This window comes from Salvia miltiorrhiza, chromosome 2 (assembly GCF_028751815.1).
Source record: "Salvia miltiorrhiza cultivar Shanhuang (shh) chromosome 2, IMPLAD_Smil_shh, whole genome shotgun sequence".
Classification (NCBI taxonomy): domain Eukaryota; kingdom Viridiplantae; phylum Streptophyta; class Magnoliopsida; order Lamiales; family Lamiaceae; genus Salvia; species Salvia miltiorrhiza.
Genome location: NC_080388.1, coordinates 71,714,875 through 71,737,709, shown reverse-complemented (window position 1 = coordinate 71,737,709; position 22,835 = coordinate 71,714,875). Strand labels below are relative to the sequence as shown.

The 22,835-nt window shown below is 36.2% G+C and overlaps 3 protein-coding genes across 5 annotated transcripts in view; 1 reads left to right on the top strand and 2 right to left on the bottom strand.

The window, feature by feature from the left end:
* LOC131008955 (uncharacterized) overlaps nt 1-22,835 on the top strand; it is a 984,029-nt gene that overhangs the window by 611,906 nt on the left and 349,288 nt on the right. The window lies entirely within an intron of this gene.
* On the bottom strand, nt 5-3,555 carry LOC131009036 (ADP-ribosylation factor). Of its 2 annotated transcripts, XM_057936238.1 has the most exons (7): nt 3,322-3,555; nt 2,196-2,348; nt 1,735-1,805; nt 937-1,056; nt 588-706; nt 309-390; nt 5-214 (listed from the first exon to the last, which is right to left on the bottom strand). In XM_057936238.1, the coding sequence occupies exons 2-7, from the start codon at nt 2,341-2,343 to the stop codon at nt 209-211; spliced, it is 546 nt and encodes a 181-aa protein (XP_057792221.1). In that variant the 5' UTR covers nt 2,344-2,348; nt 3,322-3,555; the 3' UTR covers nt 5-208. The 2 variants fall into 2 exon arrangements, with proteins under 2 accessions (XP_057792221.1, XP_057792220.1); XM_057936237.1 differs by having other exon boundaries at nt 5-390; nt 3,322-3,470.
* Nucleotides 4,980-8,332, bottom strand: LOC131008984 (WAT1-related protein At1g09380). The gene is made up of 7 exons (XM_057936144.1): nt 8,013-8,332; nt 7,075-7,137; nt 6,480-6,596; nt 6,143-6,395; nt 5,888-6,046; nt 5,646-5,797; nt 4,980-5,292 (listed from the first exon to the last, which is right to left on the bottom strand). The coding sequence occupies exons 1-7, from the start codon at nt 8,186-8,188 to the stop codon at nt 5,121-5,123; spliced, it is 1,092 nt and encodes a 363-aa protein (XP_057792127.1). The 5' UTR covers nt 8,189-8,332; the 3' UTR covers nt 4,980-5,120.

Sequence of the window (22,835 nt, the reverse complement as noted above, 5' to 3'; positions counted from 1 at the left end):
ATAATTGTCGACAATTACTCGAGATTTCGATAAGTAACCTGAAAAAAGGAGAAATGTCTTGACATAGCATAGTTGCAGAAACTACATAAATGAGTATCAATATACATAATACGAGACCGAAAGAAGTGATCATCCGAGGCTCAGATGAGATGATAATGAAAATCTAAATCTTCTTTCAGTCACCAAAAATCTCCAGCATCTTTTCTTCTCAAGCCTGTTGGTCACGAAAAGAAAACAAATCAAGAACATGCAATAACAGTTATTAGGAAATACGTAATTAAGTTGAGGTCAATGGCAGAGATAAAAACCTTGTTAGCAATGTTGTTCGAGAGCCAGTCCAGCCCCTCGTACAGCCCTTCCCCGGAGGTGGCACATGTACTCTGGATGTACCTGCAACACGTGCCAAGAGGAGCCTTCAATATTTGAGGCAGGTAACTAAGAAAATCCCATATGCGTGTTGTCTTCCATATATAGCAACAGCATAACAACCCCCTCATCCCAAACACGTGCGTGCTCACACACACATAGAGGAGGAGGGAGGGGGAGAGAGAGAGAGAGAGAGAGAGAGAGGCAGAGGAGTTGTATACCAATGGCGTTGCCGGAGAGAGTGAAGTCCTAGCTTGTCAGTTATCTCAGCAGCATTCATAGCATTTGGAAGATCTTGTTTGTTAGCAAAAACAAGCAACACGGCATCCCTCAGTTCGTCCTACATGGGCATCAAAACAATTGATTTTTGAAAAAGAGCAACAGACGTGACTTTAAGTTGGTAGGTCCATTAAAAAAACCTTATTTTTCAGCCGAGCAAGTCAATAGAACAGTGATAGGATGATTAAATTACTATAAAAGTATTTAGCCAAGGCCATCAATACATTTCTTGATATAACTCAAAGCTTTTTTTTTTTTAAGGTAAAGACAGCAAACAATAAAAGTGTGTACCTCGTTTAACATCCTATGCAGCTCATCCCTAGCCTCAACAACACGATCTCGATCATTACTATCAACCACAAAGATTAGACCTTGAGTATTCTGAAAGTAATGTCTCCACAACGGTCGGATCTGGATGGCAGATAATAAGGGAATTAAAAGCATTAGCAGCAGTTTAAAAAATAAAATTCAAGGGAGCATGAAACTTAAGACACATAGATACAACTATCTAAAGTAGAAGTTGTAGAACAAGCAGAAAACTGGCACCATTACTAGGAACTTTGACATGCAACACACCTAGAGCAGAAAAGAATTCTTAACAAACATTACTATATTACCTAATTTCTCCCTTCCTAAACTACACGAGTTCCTGTCCTTTTCAAGCAGAGGATTAGCTAATTCAGGAAAAAAAAACCCGTTGAGATATCAATACGTGCCATATGTAACACTTTTCTTTCACTTGGTAGTGACAGTAGCGTAAGACTGATACAAAAGACTAAACACAAACACTTCTTCATTGCTAGAACAGAATATTCCTGGGAGGGCAGAAACCATCAGAGATAGCAAACACTTCAAAAGGCCACTTAGGCTACTATATTTGGCCTCTATTTCTGAATGAAGAATGAACAGTAACCTTTATATTTGAAACTATTGAATCAGTAACATGAGTACTACTGAATATGCTGTAAGCCAAGTGAACAAGATATTGAAACTGAAAACACAATCAAAGAAGAATAGGCTCCTGGAGTATTTATACACATCAAATGAAAGTATCTTGAGGATTCTGAAAGGATAAAATATATTTTATACCTTGTCTTGACCCCCAACATCCCAAACAGTGAAGCTAATGTTCTTATATTCAACTGTCTCGACATTGAATCCTGGAGATAATGAAAATAAGTTCCAGTATTAGTAATATGGCATCTGGTCCATATAAATTTATTTGTTAAATGAAGCCACATGTCTCACATCTATGATCTAACATATTAAATGAAAACATTTTATAATTGATTCACCTCACCTTAACCTGATTTACACACCCCACAAGTACATATAACCTCTCTGAAAATGGCTCATGAATGTATTTAGGAAAACATCAAAAGTCTAAAAACTGCTTCTGCAACTAATGACACAGTTATATAAACCAATCTTCACATTCTATCAACCACTCTTATTGTGTGACTTCACATGAAAAGCAAAGTACCAGTAACTTAAGAAACGAAAACTCAAAACAGATAAGATATTTAGCAATAAATAGAAAAGAAACATACCAATTGTAGGAATAGTTGTGACTATTTCTCCCAGCTTGAGTTTGTACAATATAGTTGTCTTACCAGCAGCATCAAGACCTACCATAAGGATCCGCATCTCCTTCTTCGCAAACAGTCGACTGAAAAGCTTGGTGAAAGACAACCCCATTTTCTCTGTACATTATTCCCATAAATAAATTTCAGGAGTCTGTTTTCTCACTCTAAGAGAACAATAACAGTAATAGAGATTTGTGATCTTATTTTTATTTTGAAGACGAAAATAAAAAGTCGGGTGGAGAAGAGTCTGGAAGGATGTAGTTACGAGGCTGTCGTGAGACTGAGAAAGGATGATTTCTTGAAATTATAGATGACATCAACACATAAATTAAACATGTTTGACCCATTACAACTCAAGAAATAACTTGGAACCAATAAAACTGTGGGTGAGGAACACCTCATTTAAAGCATAGAAAAAGGCACAAGATCGAATTATGCACATACCAACACTCAAGAAACAATTAAGGAATCAACTCATGAGTTGGCCTCCATCAAAAAGTTACGAGGTCACAAATCTTTATTTGATATTCATTATTAACCATCCCATTTCTCGCAGCAATATTAAGCATACAAAAATTGCATAAAACACCAACCTAAGTTGAATCAAATCATTTATTAAGCTTTATTATCAATGATCCATCTCATTTAAATAGTGGAACCCAGACAACGAAGGATATTACAAGGAAGAGCCATTAGTTTAACAGCTGCAAATCGCTAACAATCACAATCAGGTTTAAAATCTACATAAATCACGCCTCAAACTCCTGTTATACAGAAAAACCTGGAATCCAGAAAATGGAAATGCAATAATTTAACAAAGAAAACAAAAATAAGCACATAATCAAGGCGTGTAATCGAACAACACGAGGCGAATCGCATACTTCACTTAAGACACCGAAAAATTACCAGATCAGACAATAAACAACGAACTCAAACAATCAAACTACAGAAAATAGTAACGTAGAATCACGAATTCCAAGCAATGAGATTTGATCCAAATTCTGAAATCTGAATCAGCAAATTAAACAACCAATCGATCGAAGAAAGTATAACAATAACGTGCAAATACAAGACAGGAGAGAGAACTCACAAATTGCTGATGAAGAAATACAAATGAAATGATTAGGAATGAAGAAAAGCAGATCGTCTTCACAGTTCACAGTCGCTGCCCTAGCATGATCTGATCTGATCGCAGAGCAGGAATTGCCCTTTTGAATTTGAATTAATTATGGACTTGGGGCCTAGCCTTCTTTGAAATTACACTACGGCCCCAAGTTTACTGTTAATTGCAAAAGAATTTGCATATTTTGGGACAGTATAAATTTTAGTAACTAACTTCAATTTTAATTTATATAGTTTCTGGTTAAGCTTTTGAGTATAAACTAGTACATGCATGATGTGCGTCCACTCAATTGTCAAGTACTTCCTCTGTCACATTATGCGGCTCAGAACTTTTTCGCACGAAAATAAAAAAAATATGTAAATTTTTTAAAAGTGATAAGTCTTACACAATTTTTTAAAGATTAAATTTTTTCATTTATAAAAACATGCAATTTATAGTGGAACGATCAAAAATAAAATACATGACATTTTTAGTGGGACCAAGGATGTAAAAAACTTGATTGATATAATCATATAATGAGTTGTTTCAATGTGTAAATAAATTCATTATATTTATCATATCATCATTCAGTTAAAGTTATTATAATGGTATAATCGACGAAAGAATGTAAAAGATTGAACTTATAGGATTTTGCGGATTTTCAGAGTTGGACTCCAACACTATCGTTCATATCTCGTTGTGCAACACTATCGTTATTGTTGTCATCTTCGATTGTGCATGAAACTTCTCGATCACTTATTTGTGCACGTAATTATTGCAACTAACTTTATAATCCAACCGTCCCACGAATTTTGACACGTTTTTTTTTTTGGCCGTCTCAATGTCCCACAAATCTTGACACATTTCTAAATAAGGCAACTTCCCTCTCCTACTTTATCACTTTTATAACTTATCTATCCTACTTTATCACTTTTATAATTTCTCTATCCTACTTTATCACTTTTATATTTTATTAACTACACACTTAAAACACTAATCTACAATTCCTTGATTCTCGTGCCGAAACCAAACGTGTCAAGATTCGTGGGACGGAGGGAGTAATAACTTATATACAAGCATATTACATATTGTGTAGTTAGACAAAATTGGCCACTTTATTAAGTGTAAAATTAAAAATGTTCACTTCTTATAAAAACTTGATCCTATACCCAAATTAAAGTGAAGAGTCGAAATTGCCCTTGGATGTTAATGGTTTTACATCATTTTTTGTGTAAAGTTTTACATTTTTCTGACACAAGTACAAATGTATAAGAAAAATGTAAGAAAAAGTAGTATGCCGTCGGAAAAGTAGGTTGTCGGGCGAGGTTGCCGCCCGAGCGACAAGCTACTTTTCCAACCAACAAGCTACTTTTCCGGTCGAAAAAATAACTTGCCGTCTAGAAAATTTAGCTACATTCTAAATAACTACTTTTGAGCAAATAAATATACATGTACTATCATTAATTATTGGAATTAATTAATGTAGAATGGTCCTACATCATTTAATTCTGCAAAATTAAAAGTTTTATTAGTTATAAGAAAAATCGGCCAAAATGATGCGCAACTGACTTTAACAAAACCTAATTCCCAACAAAGATCTTTGATTTTGCCTTCAGTCAATGCATGTTTGTGCAACATATGAAAACTAGAAAGAAAAATCAACATTATTATTAAGATGGATATAATATGAAAACTAGATTCTCAACATCAATAGATTCTCAACCAACTGAATAACGAAGAACGCACAACATGCATCACCAACTTTAGGGTTCTAATCATATCCTAGCTTAGTTTTGCAATATGATTTCCGATTTAGATGGGAGCGCTTCCAAGTCATATTCAGCAATGGGTGTGGCCAGCTTCTTCCCCCCTTCAACAGTGTGAACACAGCTGGCTTCCCTCTTCTTCCCCCACAATACTCCATAAAGCCCCAACACAATCAGCACAGATCCCACAACTCTGCATAATTGTTAATTTCAAATATTACTAATATTTAATCACAAGGTCAAAAACGATATATATATATATAGGTCAAGGTTCAATGAAGAAGGCCTAAATGTAAGAAAGAAGAGAGAAGTAATCTCATCCGTTGATCTTATCTAATCTAACAGGCATGATTTATTCACGCCATGTTCAATGGATTTTTTTGTTGAACATATGGGGGTCGAAACCCAGAACCCCAAACATATTATATATGTTCAACGAAAAAATCCGTTGAACATGACGTGAATAAATCATGTCGGTTAGATTAGATAAGATCAACGGATCAGATTATTTCTCTCTTCTTTCTTATATACGTAGAGCTAGCTTACGTTCCGACGTAGAGCTTTTCATCGAGTAATGCCCAACTGAGGACGGCCACAATAACAAGCAGCAAAGGGCTAAACACCGATACGTATAAAGGGCCTTTCCTCTCTATGCACCATGACATTAGGCAAAATGCTAGCGCTGAGCACACTATTCCCTGCAATATATATTTTGCAAATTATATCATATGCTTATTTATTAATAAATGAGAGCATTAGCATTAATGTTATATTTAATATATTAATACCGCGAAGATGGCTGAGACGAGCCTAATGCAGGGAGTGAGGGACCAAGCAGATAAATTGGGGTCGAAGGCGAAGGCCACCACCACACACTGGATGCTTGCCATTGCGCACATTATTGCTGAGCTTGAGTAGGGAGCACTATACTTCTGGCTTACTTTTGTCTACAATTTATCATTTATTAATATTGCTAAGCAACCACATTTTATTAAAATTAATCTCAATAATACTATATGAATATGTGTAGCATGGTAGCTTACTTGGATGATCAACCAGACAGCCCAAGAGACAGCACTGAGAATGAGGAGAAAGGGGCCTAGGATCAAATTGGGATGGGCATTTATGGAATTTTTGGTTCCAGTTTTCTCTGCATATTTCCAGTGAATGGTGGATTGGCCAATGTTGACGATGGATCCCTCGTAAAATGACAATAATAGAGCTCCTCCTACACACAGTATCGTCCCCATTATTTTTGCTTGCCCGGCCTTGCTCTTCACGCCCACCTTTTCCAGTCTGTCACATTATCACATATATATATATATATAATATTAATTAATTTGTTTAAAATCTTAAGGCAAAGAAAAGGAAGATAATTACCCGAAGGGAACAGCCATGATAAAGGTGACAGCAGGATTAATGTTGGACAATGCGCATGCAATAGTTGGAGTTGAATTCTTCAGTCCCACGAAATATGTGATCTGATTCACTGTCACTCTGCACATATATATACATAGTAAAAAGCCTTCTTCAGATATATTTTTTTTTTATCATTAAATTGTTTTGGGTTATTAGCCTGTAAATACATGAACTTTTTATATTTTCTGAAATTTAACATGACTTTTATTTTTAGCCCACAAATACACGAACTTAGCATTTTTTCTGATTTTTGACATCGACAAGAAAAAATTCTAATTTATTATTAACATGAAGGCCGGTATACCATGTCATTCACTCTCTAATCAAAATAATGAATCAAATTACTCTATTTAAGTGGATATTTCGTAATCCACATCGTGTATCCGGCCTCCACCTTAACAATAAATAGAGTTTTTTTCATGTCGATGTTAAAAATCAGAAAAAATGCTAAGTTCGTGTATTTGTGGGCTAAAAATAAAAGTCATGTTAAATTTCAGAAAATATAAAAAGTTCGTATATTTACAGGCTAATAACCCAATTGTTTTCAATGACTCACCCAAATATAGAGCACAGGAAGATCTGGAATAAGATAGATAGTGTCATTTTAGGTCGTATCTTCCTGCAAAAATGCCAGTAAAACTCGACTTCAGCTCAAATTCACATATCATATAATTGATGAGAGAGAGAGAGAGCTTACATACATATATGAAAACCTAATAGTAGCAAAACCATGGTTTAAGTATGTATTATCTTAATTTGCCTTAAAAGACTATAATCATAACAATACATTTAGTTCAGTTTTAACCAATTTGCAAATTCAATAGTGATTCATGTGATCCTACTGAGAGAGTAAAATTTAGTAAATCAGTTGATTCAATAATATTATTGGCCTACACACATGCATTATTAGACCTTTAATTACAATTGAATATCACAGAGCGATATCATTTGAAATCTTAAATATCACAACAAAATTACGTAACAAAAAAACTCATTATAGTTTCATTGAGTTTAATGCACATTTAAGTGCATCGACTGCCGTGATTATTAACACACACCTGCACATTCAATGGAATCGCAAAGTTCCTATAAACAAAATCAAATTGGTAAAACTGCAATATTGGAAGATGACAAATATATATTGATGCATATGCATGCGTTCGGACACATATTCCATGAGCAACCTTAATTTAAAGCCAGGTGTAAATCGTGTTAGACCTATGCAATGCGCACAATTTACGCGTGCGTCTATACATACACTCAATATATTAATTGTTGCGGTTCACTGAATTAATGGAAATATTAATTTATATCATATGCTAAATTTGCAGTTGTATATGGGAAGAAGAAGTTTCGTGCAGTCAAACCCTAACTCCAAATGAATCTGCCGAAACGTTAATCAAAAGAGATTCACACATTAAAAATGAAGTTGAAGAGCACAAGAAATGAATACTAGTATTTGATATTGTGAGGATTAAAACAATAGATATATACCTCTCAACGAAGTAGGCAAAAGGAGCAAGGGCAAGAGTAGCAAAAAGTTGGCGATAGGCGACATGCACGTAGGGATTCATGCCTGAATCCATTGCCACTTTTGATATGATATTCATACCAGCATACCCCAATTGCACAATCACCATGCTCAAGAAGGCCACCATGTCTCCCTCCATCTCTTATTAAATTTTCTCCCAAAAATATATAGCTAGCTAGGAAGGGAGAAAATCAATTTATAGTGAGGTGGGATGCTGGATTTATAAGTAGGGGATATATATAGTAACACAAATATTGATTTGTGAGAGAAAGGAGGGGTGGGGGGTTTTGTTGTGTAATGAAATATGCATGGGGGAGGGGTGTTTCACGCATCCCCATTCTTGGTATAAAGCTACTTTCAGTTAAGCAGCATATTGTTTGCCAGCTGCTTTTTTTCTTACCTTTTTCAATTCATCCACTAAATTTCAAATTTTTTGTACACAGACACACGTCTATCTTGCAATAACCAAATTCATGAAATAATAATTATTAGTTGTGCTTGTGCTTGTGCTTGTGAGATCTTCTTCTAATTAAAAGTATTAATTTCTCAAGAATTTTAGTTCACAGAATTAATCAATTCTTGTTTCAAGATATTATGGTGGGATTAATTGGTCGTGGATTAAGAACTAATAGAGTAATGTTTTTTTTTTTTTCAAGTTGTAAATTTACAAGTTGGATATATATATATAGGGAGATGTTCAATTAAGAGCCATTAAGGGTCCGTTTGATTTGCAGTTTAGGATTGATTAGGATTAAAATTATCTTGAAAAATTAGTGTGGATTTATACTATTTCATGGGTGTTTGATATCATGGCTACTTAATCCTATATTGTGTTTGATATCCATAGGATTATGTTGGATTATATTATCTAATACAAAAACTATCCTCATATAATTTTAAAAATATCATGTGTGTCCACCATTACTTGGGCATTTGCATCGATATGCGTGAGGAAGGGTAGCATAATTTTTATCCAACTTCGCAGTATTAAAGTTATCCAAGGGGGAGGGGCGGATTATTAGTATGGGTTATTCCCACAAAATAGCATGGGGAAGTGAGATTAAGTAGGAGTTGAGTAGAAGTGAATGAATGAATGCATGCGCACTTGAATTCGAATCCTGAAGGTGGCGAAATTATTATTTTATAAAAAATAATTCAAAAAAATGGTAGTGCTCTAAATTTACCTAGCTAGTCTACAGTGCTCATAAATATACCCAAATTAGGTTCCTTGCTTCAGATTCTATCATGTATTGGCTTATGTAACATGTAAAGAAGAGCCGTCATTTATTTCCCTAGCACACTCTATATATGTAGTGTAGCATTCATGGAAAGAAATAAACATATTATAGTAATACAATTAATTAATTTATCATAAATTCAAACTGCAATGCAGAATATTCCGGGAGGACATTAAATTGGCAATTAAATTATAAATGAAATTCGTTTTATTTGTAGTTTTTCGTCTGTAAAGGTCTCATTATAATTTATAAGTAGATGAGTAGATCGCCAATTTTTAATTCTTTATGTTTTCCTTTTTATAAAAATAAAAAATAAAAAATTGTAGTTTTGGGTTGGAAATTGCACTAAACTGATCGGTAATCAGGAATGCAAGCTGTGAAATTCGTGGCATTGGTCAACAATTTTGTAGGTCTCTAAGAGCACTCCCAGCAGATAACCTAAATGCATCACTAACTCTAAATTTAGGCTAAAACAATTGAAAATGAGATAAAAAATGCATCCAGCAGATCCCCTATTTTGGATGGGGCCCACAAAAAATTTTACACCCACCTAAATTCAATCTTAAATTTACACCCACCCTAAATTTATTTTAAGCTTATAATTAGTAGGGCCCACACATAATTATTATTTTTATGTAGAAAATAGGAGATCTGGTGTATGCATTTATAAAATCAAGATCCTAAAATTAAATAGGGAAGCTTTAGGGAGGATTATAGGAGCATAATTTTGGGATTTCTGCTGGGAGTGCTCTAACGTAATCGTTTTCAATTAGGTACGTTAATGATAAAATGTTGTTTTATTAATTAAATAAAAACCTTGTGTGTAAAATTAATTATTGGAATAAGAACCCTGTTTTAAGCCTTAATTAAGGCTAAATTGGAGCTAAGCGGGAGAAAGGGTTGCCCTTCACCAGATTTTGGTGGTTGTTGCCAAAATTAGGTAACTTAATTGATTATAATCCACTTCATTTGCATTTGAGGATTAATACTATGCCCCATAGGCATTAGGCAACAAGGTCAAGGAGATTTATCCCATGCGAGACTTTTTAATATTAGCAAATTTGATTAGATTTTTTAATTATATTTAATGTACAGTATTAATGTAGTCATGAGCTAGTATAAGTTAAAAGACTAAATTTAAATTAATTATAATACACATATATATAGTAAGTATAGTAGTATAAATATATGATAATAAAGTTTTAAAAAATCCCATGACCTAAAGGTTTTTCAAAGTCTCACCTTAGTAATTTTAAGAGGCACTCTCCCGTGTATGGTTTCTAAATGACACTACTTTAACATACAAATGACACTTGGAGATCTTCAAGTATCATTTATATGTTGAAGTAGTGTCAGATCATTTCCCGAATGAAGTAGTGTCATTCTGAAAACCAATTGCACAGTACAACCGGTTGCACAGGAATATTTATTTAATTTTAAAGTCGCATGGTATAATTGAGCAAGAGCACTTCATATTTTTTTTTACCAAGGAAGTTACAAGATTTTCTGAGTAGAGTAGTAAGCGATCAAAAAAGAAATATCCAAAAAAAAGGAATCGTCGCGGCGGCTTATTGTCGATCGCAGCCGACACGTTGTCGTTGTCACTATCGCCAGATACACTGACTTTTAATTTGCACGTACGCACATACGAACGTGATACATGATGGATATTGCACACGATAGAATATGCACTTGGATCAGATAATTAGACTTTTATATATACATAAAATAATATTTTAAAAAATTAAAAATGGCACACAATAATAACATACCAAAAAGTGATATACTAGATTTCTAGTGATTATATATTTGGACGAAATTCAATGTCCCATAATTTTATATGTGTCGTTGTGCATGTCCCACTATTATTTATATATATATATATATATATATATATATAATTTTAATATTATTTTTTATAAAAGTAAATTTTATTATAGTATTATGAATTATATTTAAGTTAAAATTAAAAATTTATATATCCTAACTTTAGACTTAATTATCAATAATAAATTATTAATAAATAAAAATGAAATAAAATGATAAAAAAATAATTATATATCCTAATTATATGAAATAAATCTTAATTAATAATTACAGAATTAAACTAAAACGTAGAAATTGAAATTAAATGGGAAAAAAGATGAAAAAGTAAAATTAAATAAAAAAAAATAGGACGTGTAATACAGTGTTAACACATGGGATCGTCATCATTTGAATGTTCCAAATGAAGAACGTAGTTTTAAAACGATGGATTTAATAATATAATTTTTCCATTCCTGGATGGAGAAACAGTTTTACTTTAATTTTTTGTCACTGTGTAGTTTGTTAGGCTTTGAGTTCCGTGTAAACGAGAAACACGACCATGTAGTGATTTTCTTGTTCTTGTATTTGTAAAAGGCTTTAAAAATTTAATCAAACAAAACACTTTTAGAAACAAAATAAACTTTTACCGGTCGTTAATACTTTTTTTTGATCGGTAAAATTAATATTTTATTTAGATAAAAAGCAAGGCACCAGGGATGCCAATCAAAACAAGAAGGAAAGATTGAAACCCTTTGAGCACCACATGGTGAAAGGGATTCTCAACTCCAAAACTTTATATACCTCTTTCCAACTCCAAAGTCTACCCTTGATCTGTAAAACAAGTCTCTCAATATCCCAAATCTTTCCTTGAAAACGACTCTCGTTTCTTTTTTCCCATAGCGTCCAAACCGTTCCCACCCATAACGCATTCAGCAATCTTCTTCCTTTCTTCTTTTTGGCAGCAGAGATGAAGGAAGTGTAGTAATGAAGAGTACCTCTAGGATTTGCCGTTTTGATGTGTAACCATTGGAAGATTTGGTCCCACACCGCTGCAGCTTTCGGGCAATGAAGAAAAAGATGTTCCGTCGTCTCCTCTCCAGCAAAGCAAGAGTTGCATCCTCTCTCTTCCCAGCTAATTTGAATTTGTCGTCTTCTTAAGTTGTCACAGGTAGCCAAACGATTTCTAAGACATCTCCACGCTGTCACCTTGGCTTTGTGCGTTGTTGGAGCCTCCCAAACCATTGCCATCTCAGCCGGTTGAGTTTGTTGTGCCTCTCTGGAAGCCGCCACCAAATCATAAGCCGACTTTGTTGAGAATTTACCGTCCGTAGTTGCCTTCCAACTCCATCCATCAGTTAAACCTGTAGAAGGGACAAAAGCAGCAACAAGTCTCAAAAGTTCCTCTACCTGTCCAGTCTCCCTTTCCCTCAAATCCCTCCTCCAATTCACCGACCACACCCACTCTTCTCCTTCCCAAAACCCACTCTCTCCGACTAGGCTTTTCTTATTCGAACACAAGTTATACAATCTCGGGAAGGAGAACTTGAGAGGTTTGTTAACAGCCCACACGTCCTCCCAGAACATTGTATTCATCCCATCCCCGAGACGGTGTTGAAGGTGATCAATGAACCATCTATCGTCTCTTCCTCCCCCTTTCTCCACAATTTTCGCCCACCACCCCAACTGCCCACTTCTTCCCATCACCGAGCAATCCCCCTCTTCGCCCCAGACAAGTTCCCCATAAAGCGATTTGATCACTCTCGCCCACAAAGCTCCCCCATCCACCAAAAATCTCCAAAGCCATTTAATTAACAGAACATGATTAAACAATTCCACATCCCGAAACCCAAGACCTCCTGTTTTCTTATTGGAACACAAGGAGCTCCATTTAAACCAGGTGATTCTTCCCGACTGAGAGCCTCCACCCCACAGAAATCTGGAGAACAAGGAATTGAGATTCTTGAGCACTGTCTTGGGAATAAAAGCGTATGCCAGTTGATATACCGGAATAGATTGAAGCACCGCTTTGACAAGAGTGATCCTCCCTGCCAACGAGAGAGGTCTTTTTCTCCAGCTTGCAATTTTGTTTGAGACTTTATCCACCAAGAAATTCCACTCGCTAACACCATTGCTTCGACCTCCAATTTTGGTTCCCAAGTAAAGACACGGAAATGAACCAATCTTGCAATGGAGAAACGAAGCCCATGTCCTCTCGACTGACACATTCACTCCCACCGTCATCATGCTGCTCTTCGCGAAGTTGACAGCAAGACCCGAGACAAAATGAAAGAGAAGCAACAGACTTTTCAGTGATTCCACATTACGCTCATCAGCCTCTAAAATAAAGATGGTGTCATCCGCGTACTGGAGGTGTGTAATCGGCACTTCATCCTTACCAATCTTAACAGGAAACAATAACTGTCGTTCCACTGCTCTCTCAACGAGCGCATTCAACCCTTCTGCAACAATGAGGAACAAGAAGGGAGACATCGGGTCTCCCTGTCTCAAGCCTCTCTCCATTTTGAAATCTCCCGTTGATGACCCGTTAACAAGGACACTTGCCGTGGCTGACTGTAGACACCCTTGAATCCATTTCCTCCAAATCCCATCGAAGTTCATTCTGTCCAGCAAAGTATCCAAAAAGTCCCATTGAACTGAATCGAAAGCTTTGGCAAAGTCAATCTTAAAGAAGATCCGGCTTCGTCGCTTCTTTTTTGACTCAACAACAGCTTCATTCAAAATTACCGCACCATCGAGAATGAACCGCCCTTTAACGAAAGCGCTTTGATTATCAGAGATGATCGACCCCATCACCTTCGTCAGTCTCCCCGCCAAGATCTTGGCAATGATTTTATACAAGCTGGTAATGAGCGAGATTGGGCGAAATTCGTTCAACGAATCAGCCCCTTCTTTCTTCGGAATTAAAACGATGAAAGAAGCATTACCTCCTTTAGGAATTTTACCGTTCGTGTGGAAGTCCTTCAAGACCTGGAGGATATCCTCCTTAACCACATGCCAAGCCGATCTCCAGAATGAAAAGTTAAAGCCATCAGGTCCTGGACTCTTATCGCCAGAGCAGCTCCAGACCGCTTCTTTAACTTCTTCAGGTTCGAAACCTCTAATCAGCCAATTTCTCTCCTCATCAGAGATTTTCCTTCTCACAAAGTCAATGGGAATAACAGGCATCTGTCTATCTTTCCGCTTGAAAAAGGTTTCAAAATGATTTCTCACCCTAGCTTTTACCTCTTCCGGTTTGGAGATCCATGAGTTATCAAAGGTTAGTCCGCCTATGTCATTCTTCAACCGCCTCCCTTTAATCGCCTTATGGAAGAAGCCAGAATTCACATCTCCCTCCTTAAGCCATTTCAGTTTAGCCTTCTGTTGTAAAGTCATCTGCTTATGCTTCAGCTGAAGGGAAAGGAGAGCTTGGAGCTCATTTCTCCTGATAACATCCACTTCGCCTAAACAACTCTGCTCGTCAAGCTCATCTTTCTGTTGTAACTCCTTCTTTAATTCGTGAATTTTAGAATCAATCTCACCAAAGGATGTGCGATTCCAAACTTTTAAAGCCTCGCGAATTTTTTTCAATTTCTCCTTAACCACGAAAAAGCTCCATCCCTGACAGTCAGTCCCCGTCCACACTTTCTTTACAACATCTTCAAACTCCGGGTGATTCGTCCAAGCATTTAGGAACCTAAAAGGTCTTGGTCCCCAATCCTCCGTTCTAGTAGTGAGAACAATTGGACAGTGATCCGAGATCGAACGTTGAAGACCGCGTGCAGAGCTTCCTTCCCAAGTAAGCATCCAAGTTTCGTTAACAAGGAAACGATCGATCTTGCTCTTGCATTTGCCATTGGGCTTGTACCAAGTGTACTTTCGACCTTGTGTATTTATTTCCTTGAGATCGTTCCCCCTAATAAATTCCTCGAAAAACCTCGCATCCGACGCTCGAAACGTCTCCCCACTGCCCACCCTCTCTTCTCTTCTCCTAACTGCGTTAAAATCTCCCAAAATGCACACACTTCGATCCGCATTCTGTTCAACAATAGAACCAATTGCATCCCAGAGAATTCTCTTTTCCTTTGATTCAGTTGGCGCATAAACATTGATAATGCAACACAAGAGACCGTCCTCCTTGTACCTACCGTTAACAACCACGGCCCCCGGTAAATCCCAATAACTAGATGCTTCGAATACCTCCCTATTCCATAAACACGCAATTCCCCCAGCTCTCCCCTCAGAGTTCCTGATTGCCTTATCTGTGTTATTAAACCCCCACCAAGAATTACAAAAAACATCACTAAAAGTCTCCATTTTTGTCTCTTGTAAACAACAAATGTCAATCTTATGCCCTCTTACAAGTTCAATAACATCTCGCTGTTTCGCAATACTCCCCAAGCCCCTAATGTTGTATGACAGTAAATTCATGGACAATTCATCTGACTCCCAGCATTATTGAAGGAAAGGAAATTACCGTGCATCTCAATTTGGCGGACAATCACCTCTTCTTCAGTCTGACTTGAAAGCCCTAACTTCTTCCCAAAGTCCCAGATTTTCTGACCTGAAATTTTCCCATCCTCTGTCAAAAGCAACTCTTTTTGTCTCTCCCCAATGTGTTCCTCCCCTGCGGCCTCCTCCCCTCTCCCATTTAGTGGTTCTATTTCAGAGATGAAACGCCCCCAATTCTCCTTCTCCCTCGCTCTATTCTTCTTTTTCCCTTTACCTTTTTTTCCTTTTGTGCATTGGTGATCAGCCCTTTTGTTGTTGGAAGGCAGCCTAACTTCTCCTGCTTGGGAGCCCGAAGAATCATCAATTTCGGTCCTAGACACTCCTTCAGAATGGTTGTTTTCTTCTACAATAACATTCTCGTCGAGACTCTCACTGTTATTTTCCAGATCATCAATTCCCCCTTGTAAAAGAATGGGTTCCTTTTCTCTCACATCAGGAACCGTGGGCAAGGAAAGAGGTACCTCAGAAAGAGTGGCATGATCGGCCCTGCAAGAAGACTGGCCTAAACCTGCGGCAGCAACCACTTTCAAAAGCAGTCTCGAACCTCCCAACGTTATCTCGTCATGATTGGTAACCTCGACTGACGTATCTGCAACGGTTTGTTGCGAAGGAATCGAAGCGATCAATTCTTCGAGAACTGAAACGTCTTGCGAAGGAATTGAAGAGTTCAATTCTTGAAGAACAGAAACGTCTCCATCTCCCACACCGATGTCATCCATCATTCCGATTGTAGCGATAGCCGGATCCATGGATTCCGCTCCATCCGACCATCCTGAATCCGATTCCGATTCCGACTCATCTAAATCCGGTTCTCCGAACAAGGACGAGAGTGGGTTATCCTGAATTTCTTCAATGCGAAGTGTGAAACTAGCTCCATCAATGCAACACTCCAAAACTTGCTCAATGGATTTGAGACCTGTAGAGATTTGGATCAAAGCTTCGTCCAATTTCTCTCTTTCTTTCGTCAGTTCGTGAATTTTCAAAACCCGCCCAAAGTTTGCCGTCACCGAATCAAAGAAACGAGAGTTCCATGCATGAAGCGGGATCCCAATCCATCTCGTCCAGATAGCTCGGTGCTGGTGTACATCAACGAAGTTCCATTTCCTCTTCCAAAGAAACCAGAAGTCACTCCATTCATCCAACTCATTGAGAACTTCTTGTGTTGGCAGTTCGCAAATACTTCGGATTAGCACCAAACTTCCCCCCATCGTTGAAACTTTCAGTTTTCCGGCACATTCACTGTTGATTTCTTCTTTGATTTCATTCCAGGAGAAATCATCTTTGATGAAACCTGTGAATGTTCCTTCAAGCCACTTTGAATCCTCCTCCGAAGTTTTGAATTGTAGTTTTTCTCTTGTGCAGGGTTCTCCTTCAGAGACTCCAGTGAGAACTTCTTTAAAGGAAACTCCCGGCTTCTTCTTTGCATAATCCAAAAAATGGGAGCAGTCCGGTTTCTTTCCAGTATCTCTTTTGGCGTCGAACCCCATTTTTTCTTCATCCCTCACCACCCTCTCAAACCTTGGTTTAAAAACCCTAATTTTGTAGCTTCCAATCCAAAGTTGATTCAACTGTTCAAGCAAACCTTCCTTATCCTCGACACCTTCGAATCGGACAAAGCCAAAAGGCTTCCCTTTTTTATCTCTCTTATTGGGACAGAAAATGTCAGTCGGAACCCGAACGGCACCAAACTTCCTTCTCAAGAAATCAAAGCTGCAATCTTCGGGGATGTTGTTAAAGAAGAAGGTGACTCTCTGGGATCTCGAAAGAGGTTTAACCCCAGCTCCACTCCTCCAAGTCTTCGGCTGCCTATGAAAGTTATTGCTCCGTTGATACACCACATTGCCTTCTGCTCCGGTCCTCTCGTGCCCCCTTCTCCTCACCACCCTCCAAACCTCCTCACGACTCATGCTCTCCGGTCAATGAAAAAGAAAAAAACTCTTAACCAAGCAACTTCAAGTTACTCCACAATAATTTCAACTCCAACAGCCACTGGTCAGATCGAAAACATTCAAGGTATTCAACTATCTCAAATATCCATTCCAGTAAGCATTCATATCCAATCATAATCAGTTTCATAACAGAAAACCATTGCAAACACCAATTACAGTATGTATGAGAACTCAATCGTGCAAAACTGCTTCTATTCGTGTGTTGCTAAGATAAAATCCCAAACTCCAAACTCCAAACCATACGCCATTTTCATAGTTGAGAAGAGACTACGAACTTAGCTTTAAAGAGAATTGATGCCCTGCTCTGAATCGGACCTGCTTTGAATCGGTAGACGGCACGGGGAGAGACCTGCCCGATCGTGAGATTTGGGGAGAAGCCAATCAGATCTCAGGTTCTCTGCTCTCGTCTAGTCGCCGCTCTCGAACCGAGGTTAGCTTGCTGCGTCGGCCGGACTACTGTGCTTTAAGGTCAGCGGTAACAGCTGCTGGTTCCATTAGGCGGGGCGACTGGGAGGCGATTGTGAGTGAGACCAAGACGTTGGTCCGGTCTGGCCGTGGGCGCGCAGCGGGGAGACCTGCTATGCTGGCATGGGTGCTGTCTGCTGGCTGTTCGCAAGTGGCATCGCCGCAGCGGTGTTGGCCTGCTGGCTGCTGCCTGCTGTCTGCTGTTGCTGGGCGTGAGGACGTGAGCGCGGCGAGGACGTGAGCGCGGCGGTCTCTCAGCGATCGGTGCTCAGATCTTCTCGATGTCTCGACCTTCTCGGTGCGACGGATCTGAACTGGGCGCGGAAGGGGAAGGGCTCGGCGCGGTGGGCTGTGCCGGTAGGTGCCTCTGGGCGGCGGATCTGGACCTGGGCGCTGTTGGCGGGGCCGGCTGGGGCCTCAGGGCGGCGGATCTCGGGGCGGATCTGACTGGTCTTCTGCAACACTCTCAAAATAGGAGTCTTGCAGGATTACCGGTCATTAATACTAGTGAATAATAGTATAAACTTTTATAACCATCTTCATGATTTTTTCCTCAAATTGTAAAGCAATACTAGCTCTCTCCCTCTCTAAAATATACTATATTTATTTGATAATTAAGAAATTGATTGAGTGCACGTGAGTAAAATAAATGTCTCAATTTTGTTGCTAGTAAATTATGTAACGTATACTTACTAAAAAATAAAATAATTCTTTACATATATTTTGAGAATGAACCAAAAACAAATATAAATGTGCATTTTAGAAACGGACGGAGTAATTCACAATATAAATATAAGAGAAAAAATATTGGTTCTCCATATACATCAAGTACCATGAAAGTTAGATTCCTGTTTTAATACAAATATATATGTACACAAGACGTATAAACGCTATTTGCACGATGACAAATCAAATTAACTAAATCAACCGACAAAATCATCTCAAACGATTTTTATTTATTTATTTTACAAAAAAATGAAATATAAATCATATTTATTAATTTTAAATAACATTAAAAAATATTAATTTCTCATGTTCTTTCAATAAAACTTTATATGTTAAATGAGAAGTCTAAAGTACATTAATTCCTCGCCTTTCCATTCCCAACTCAAAAAGAAAAACACTTTTCATCTTAAATGACATCTTCAGCACCATATCTCACTTCATTTACATTCACGAGTTGAATATTCTTACTATTATTATATTCAGTGAAAGCGTGGAGCCACATATGAAAGCTAGCAAGCTAAATGTGATCCCTATACCTATTTTCAGTCAAAAACCCTAAATCATGGACTAACACCCAAAAAATTGTAACTACTTTATACTCTGCATCCACCGTAAATCTTGATGATCGAATGATTAAAAATAATTATTTATTTTTATTTTATTTAGTGGTTCTTACTTGAAAATCTCACAGTATATAATATTAATTGAATAATGAATAAGTTAGTATATAGTTTTGAATAAGGTAGCGTATAGTGTTAAATAATGATATTCAAAAAATTGATAAATTTTTTACTCCCTGTAAGGTTCGAACCCAGAGAAAATTTCGATCCCTCCAGGTAAATATTAATCATAGGATAAATTAAATCAAAACCTCTACAAATCAAACTAACATATATATCATCATATATGAGAAATCTCATTGGAACCATTCTCTACACACATGCGCGCACACATACACACATACACATGCACACATATCAGATACTATAGCGAAATTTTCACCCTCTACAGCACTCGAACCTTGGTTTGAATGATTATTCGTGCATTACAAGAAGCTTATTCATAAATTTTACAAATTTATTCAAATCAATTCTCTTTCTCACAAAAACAGCATTTTCACTGGATCATCTATCTCTCTCTCTCTCTCTCTCTCTCTCTATATATATATATATATATATATATATAGTCCCCAATTTTTAGTGTTTTTCAAAAATTCAGCTTTCAGTTTTTATTAAAAAAACCCCAACTTTCATTTTCTATTAAAAGACCTAAACTTTAATTAAGTATTTTTCATAAAAATCCGGCTACATAATGATGAGTCACCTCATCGGATTCCTAGGTCGAACAATGTCGTTTTATTGAGTGAGTTGGAAAAGAATATTTCGCCTAGAAATTCGGTGAGGTGACTCATCATTTCGTTATTGAATTGTGTGTAACTAAACATATTTATTTTAAAAAATGTTGAAAGTTGAGAATTTTTGGAAAAAAGAAAAGAAAAAAGAAATTGAGGATATTTTTTGAAAAAATTGTAAACAATTTGAGATATAAAACATAATTAAACTACTTTAATTATAACTAGTGAAGTGTGGAACCATGCACATATGAAAGCTAGCAAGCTAAATGTGATCCTATACCTATTCTCAATCAAAACCCCTAAATCATGGGCTAAAAATTGTAACCACCATTTTATATTGTTCTCATGGGAATGGTTTAGTATTGGATTTTTTTTAATTTTTTTTTCATATTTAAATTTCACTAATGCCTTTATATGTGCTCATATGTAGATTTTGTTTGTTTGGTTTATCCATTTTATTTGATTTGCATGTTATTGTAGATGAACGTTTATTCAAAGTGCATCAAAAATAATATTTGCGGATTCAATGATGAGGAAAAAAAAATGTGGCTTCGGTATTATACTTCCTCTTTCAAGAACGATGATTGAGAAACAAAGCAAGTGGATTCTTCCCTATTTGGCCATCAACTTAAATTAAAGATATTATCAACATATGTATCAATGTGAATGGATCACATGCACTACAAGAAAATGGAAAAAGTTGTCGTGAAACTTTCATGTTGATCAATACCTTTCACATTGAGAACTTATTCATCGATGCTTAATTGATATCTTTTGTGAGGAAACCTTAACGATATGTTTTGAATTAATTAACTATGTGGCTTGAATTTGGAATCATTAAAAAAAATAATCCAAAATTTAAAATATACAAAAAGATTAAATGAACTTTTATGAAAATTGTAGAAATAGCCGGAACTTTCAAAAATACATTTCAATGGCATGAACTATATATGGTGTGGAATGCTCGAAATTGATGTGAGAATTATAAATTACACTTGGAGCGTTTTTGACAATATTTTTTTAATGTGGAAGATCCGAAGTTGATGGAATGCTCAAACCCTAGTTTAACACAATCAAATTTGGAGGGTTTGTTGGAGAAGAAAATTCTCCGATTTCGTAGGAGACGTTTCAAGTAAAATTTAGAATTTTCACATTAATTTCAAGTTTTTCGCGCTTTAGTTCGAGCCTGAAAATGTAAGTCCAAATTATTTTTACTGCTTTCATAAAAGTTTGTCATTGTTTTGGCATTTTTAAAGTTTGAGTCATTTTACAAGTTTTATAAAGGTCATTCTTTTATATTTTTTAAAAAGTTTAAAATCATTTTACAACTTTCACTAAAGTTTAAGTTATTTTTTTATATTTTTATAAATTTAGACCATTTTTGCAAATAATTCCAATGGGCCATAAACTATTTTTTCGCATCCAATGGACCATAAACTACAATCAGCTTTTTCTTTTATTTTTATTTTTTGTGGGAGCGGTGTTGCTAACATTAGTACTCCCTCCGTCCCACTTATTTTGAGACACTTTCCTTTTTAGGCGTTTCCATATATCTTAAGACATTTCCTTATTTCGCAAAAGTTTTACCCTTTATTTGCCTTTTTACTTTTCACCTACACATAAAACACTACCTTTTTAATTTTTGTGTCAAAAAAAGTCTCAAAATAGCCGGGATGGAGGGAATAATATGTTTCTCTATATACAAATTATACATATACATTAGTCATTCTTTTTATGTCAATTATATTTTAAAAAATCAATTATTCAGATTACTTTTTTTTAAAGCGTATTCAAATTACTTATTAATTGAATAGGAAAATTTCTTTTTATTTAATTTACCCCTATGTGTATCAATATATACCCTCTCCGTCTCATGAATCTTGAGTCAATATCCTTTTTCGGTCGTCCTACGAATCTTGAGTCATTTTTATATATAGTACTAAGAGTTAGGGAAAAAATAATGAGTTCTAATTAAACTTATCTTACCTAATTGTGTACCTTTCTACTTTATCACATACACACTTACCTAATCACTATTCTATCTTATTACCTACATACTTAAAACATTAATCTTAAATTCCTTAATTTCTGTGTCGAAAAAAAGTGACTCAAAATTCGTGGGACGGATGACGTATTATTTTGAGTGCGATTGAGTATCTTATACGCCTCACTTGTGGACACGTATGGATATTGTAAATATGTCTTGTCTTCTCTTCATCATGTACCAAAATTTGTTACGCCACGAATTATATCTGCATCGCCGCTTCTAGACGTTATATTTGGAGTTGTCATCTGTTTAAATGATGTACGCAATTTGTAATACTATATCATATGATGGCAAAACAGTTCTAAAGATCCATTAATATTTTGTTTTATTTATTCAATTTTTTATTTTATTAGATCCTTTTAATTTTATACTTTTATATCATTAGATCATGATTTATTGATGAGATTATATTAATTTTGTTTATTAATTATATTCTGTATTATCAACTACGTATTTAAGAACAGAATATATCCCTAAATGAACATAAATCGTAATTTTCGATTCGAGTTGAAGTGGATGGAGAGGTGGTTTCATGTGAAATCGATTTTTTAAAAAAAAACCCTTTCACAATGAGTTTTTGTGTAATTTTTATTGTGCACTAACACAGTGTGTAAATGGGATCGCATCAATGCATTTTTTGGCCATGCCGCTGCCGTCAAGTTCGGTACTGTATGTGTACAGGTTCTAAGATA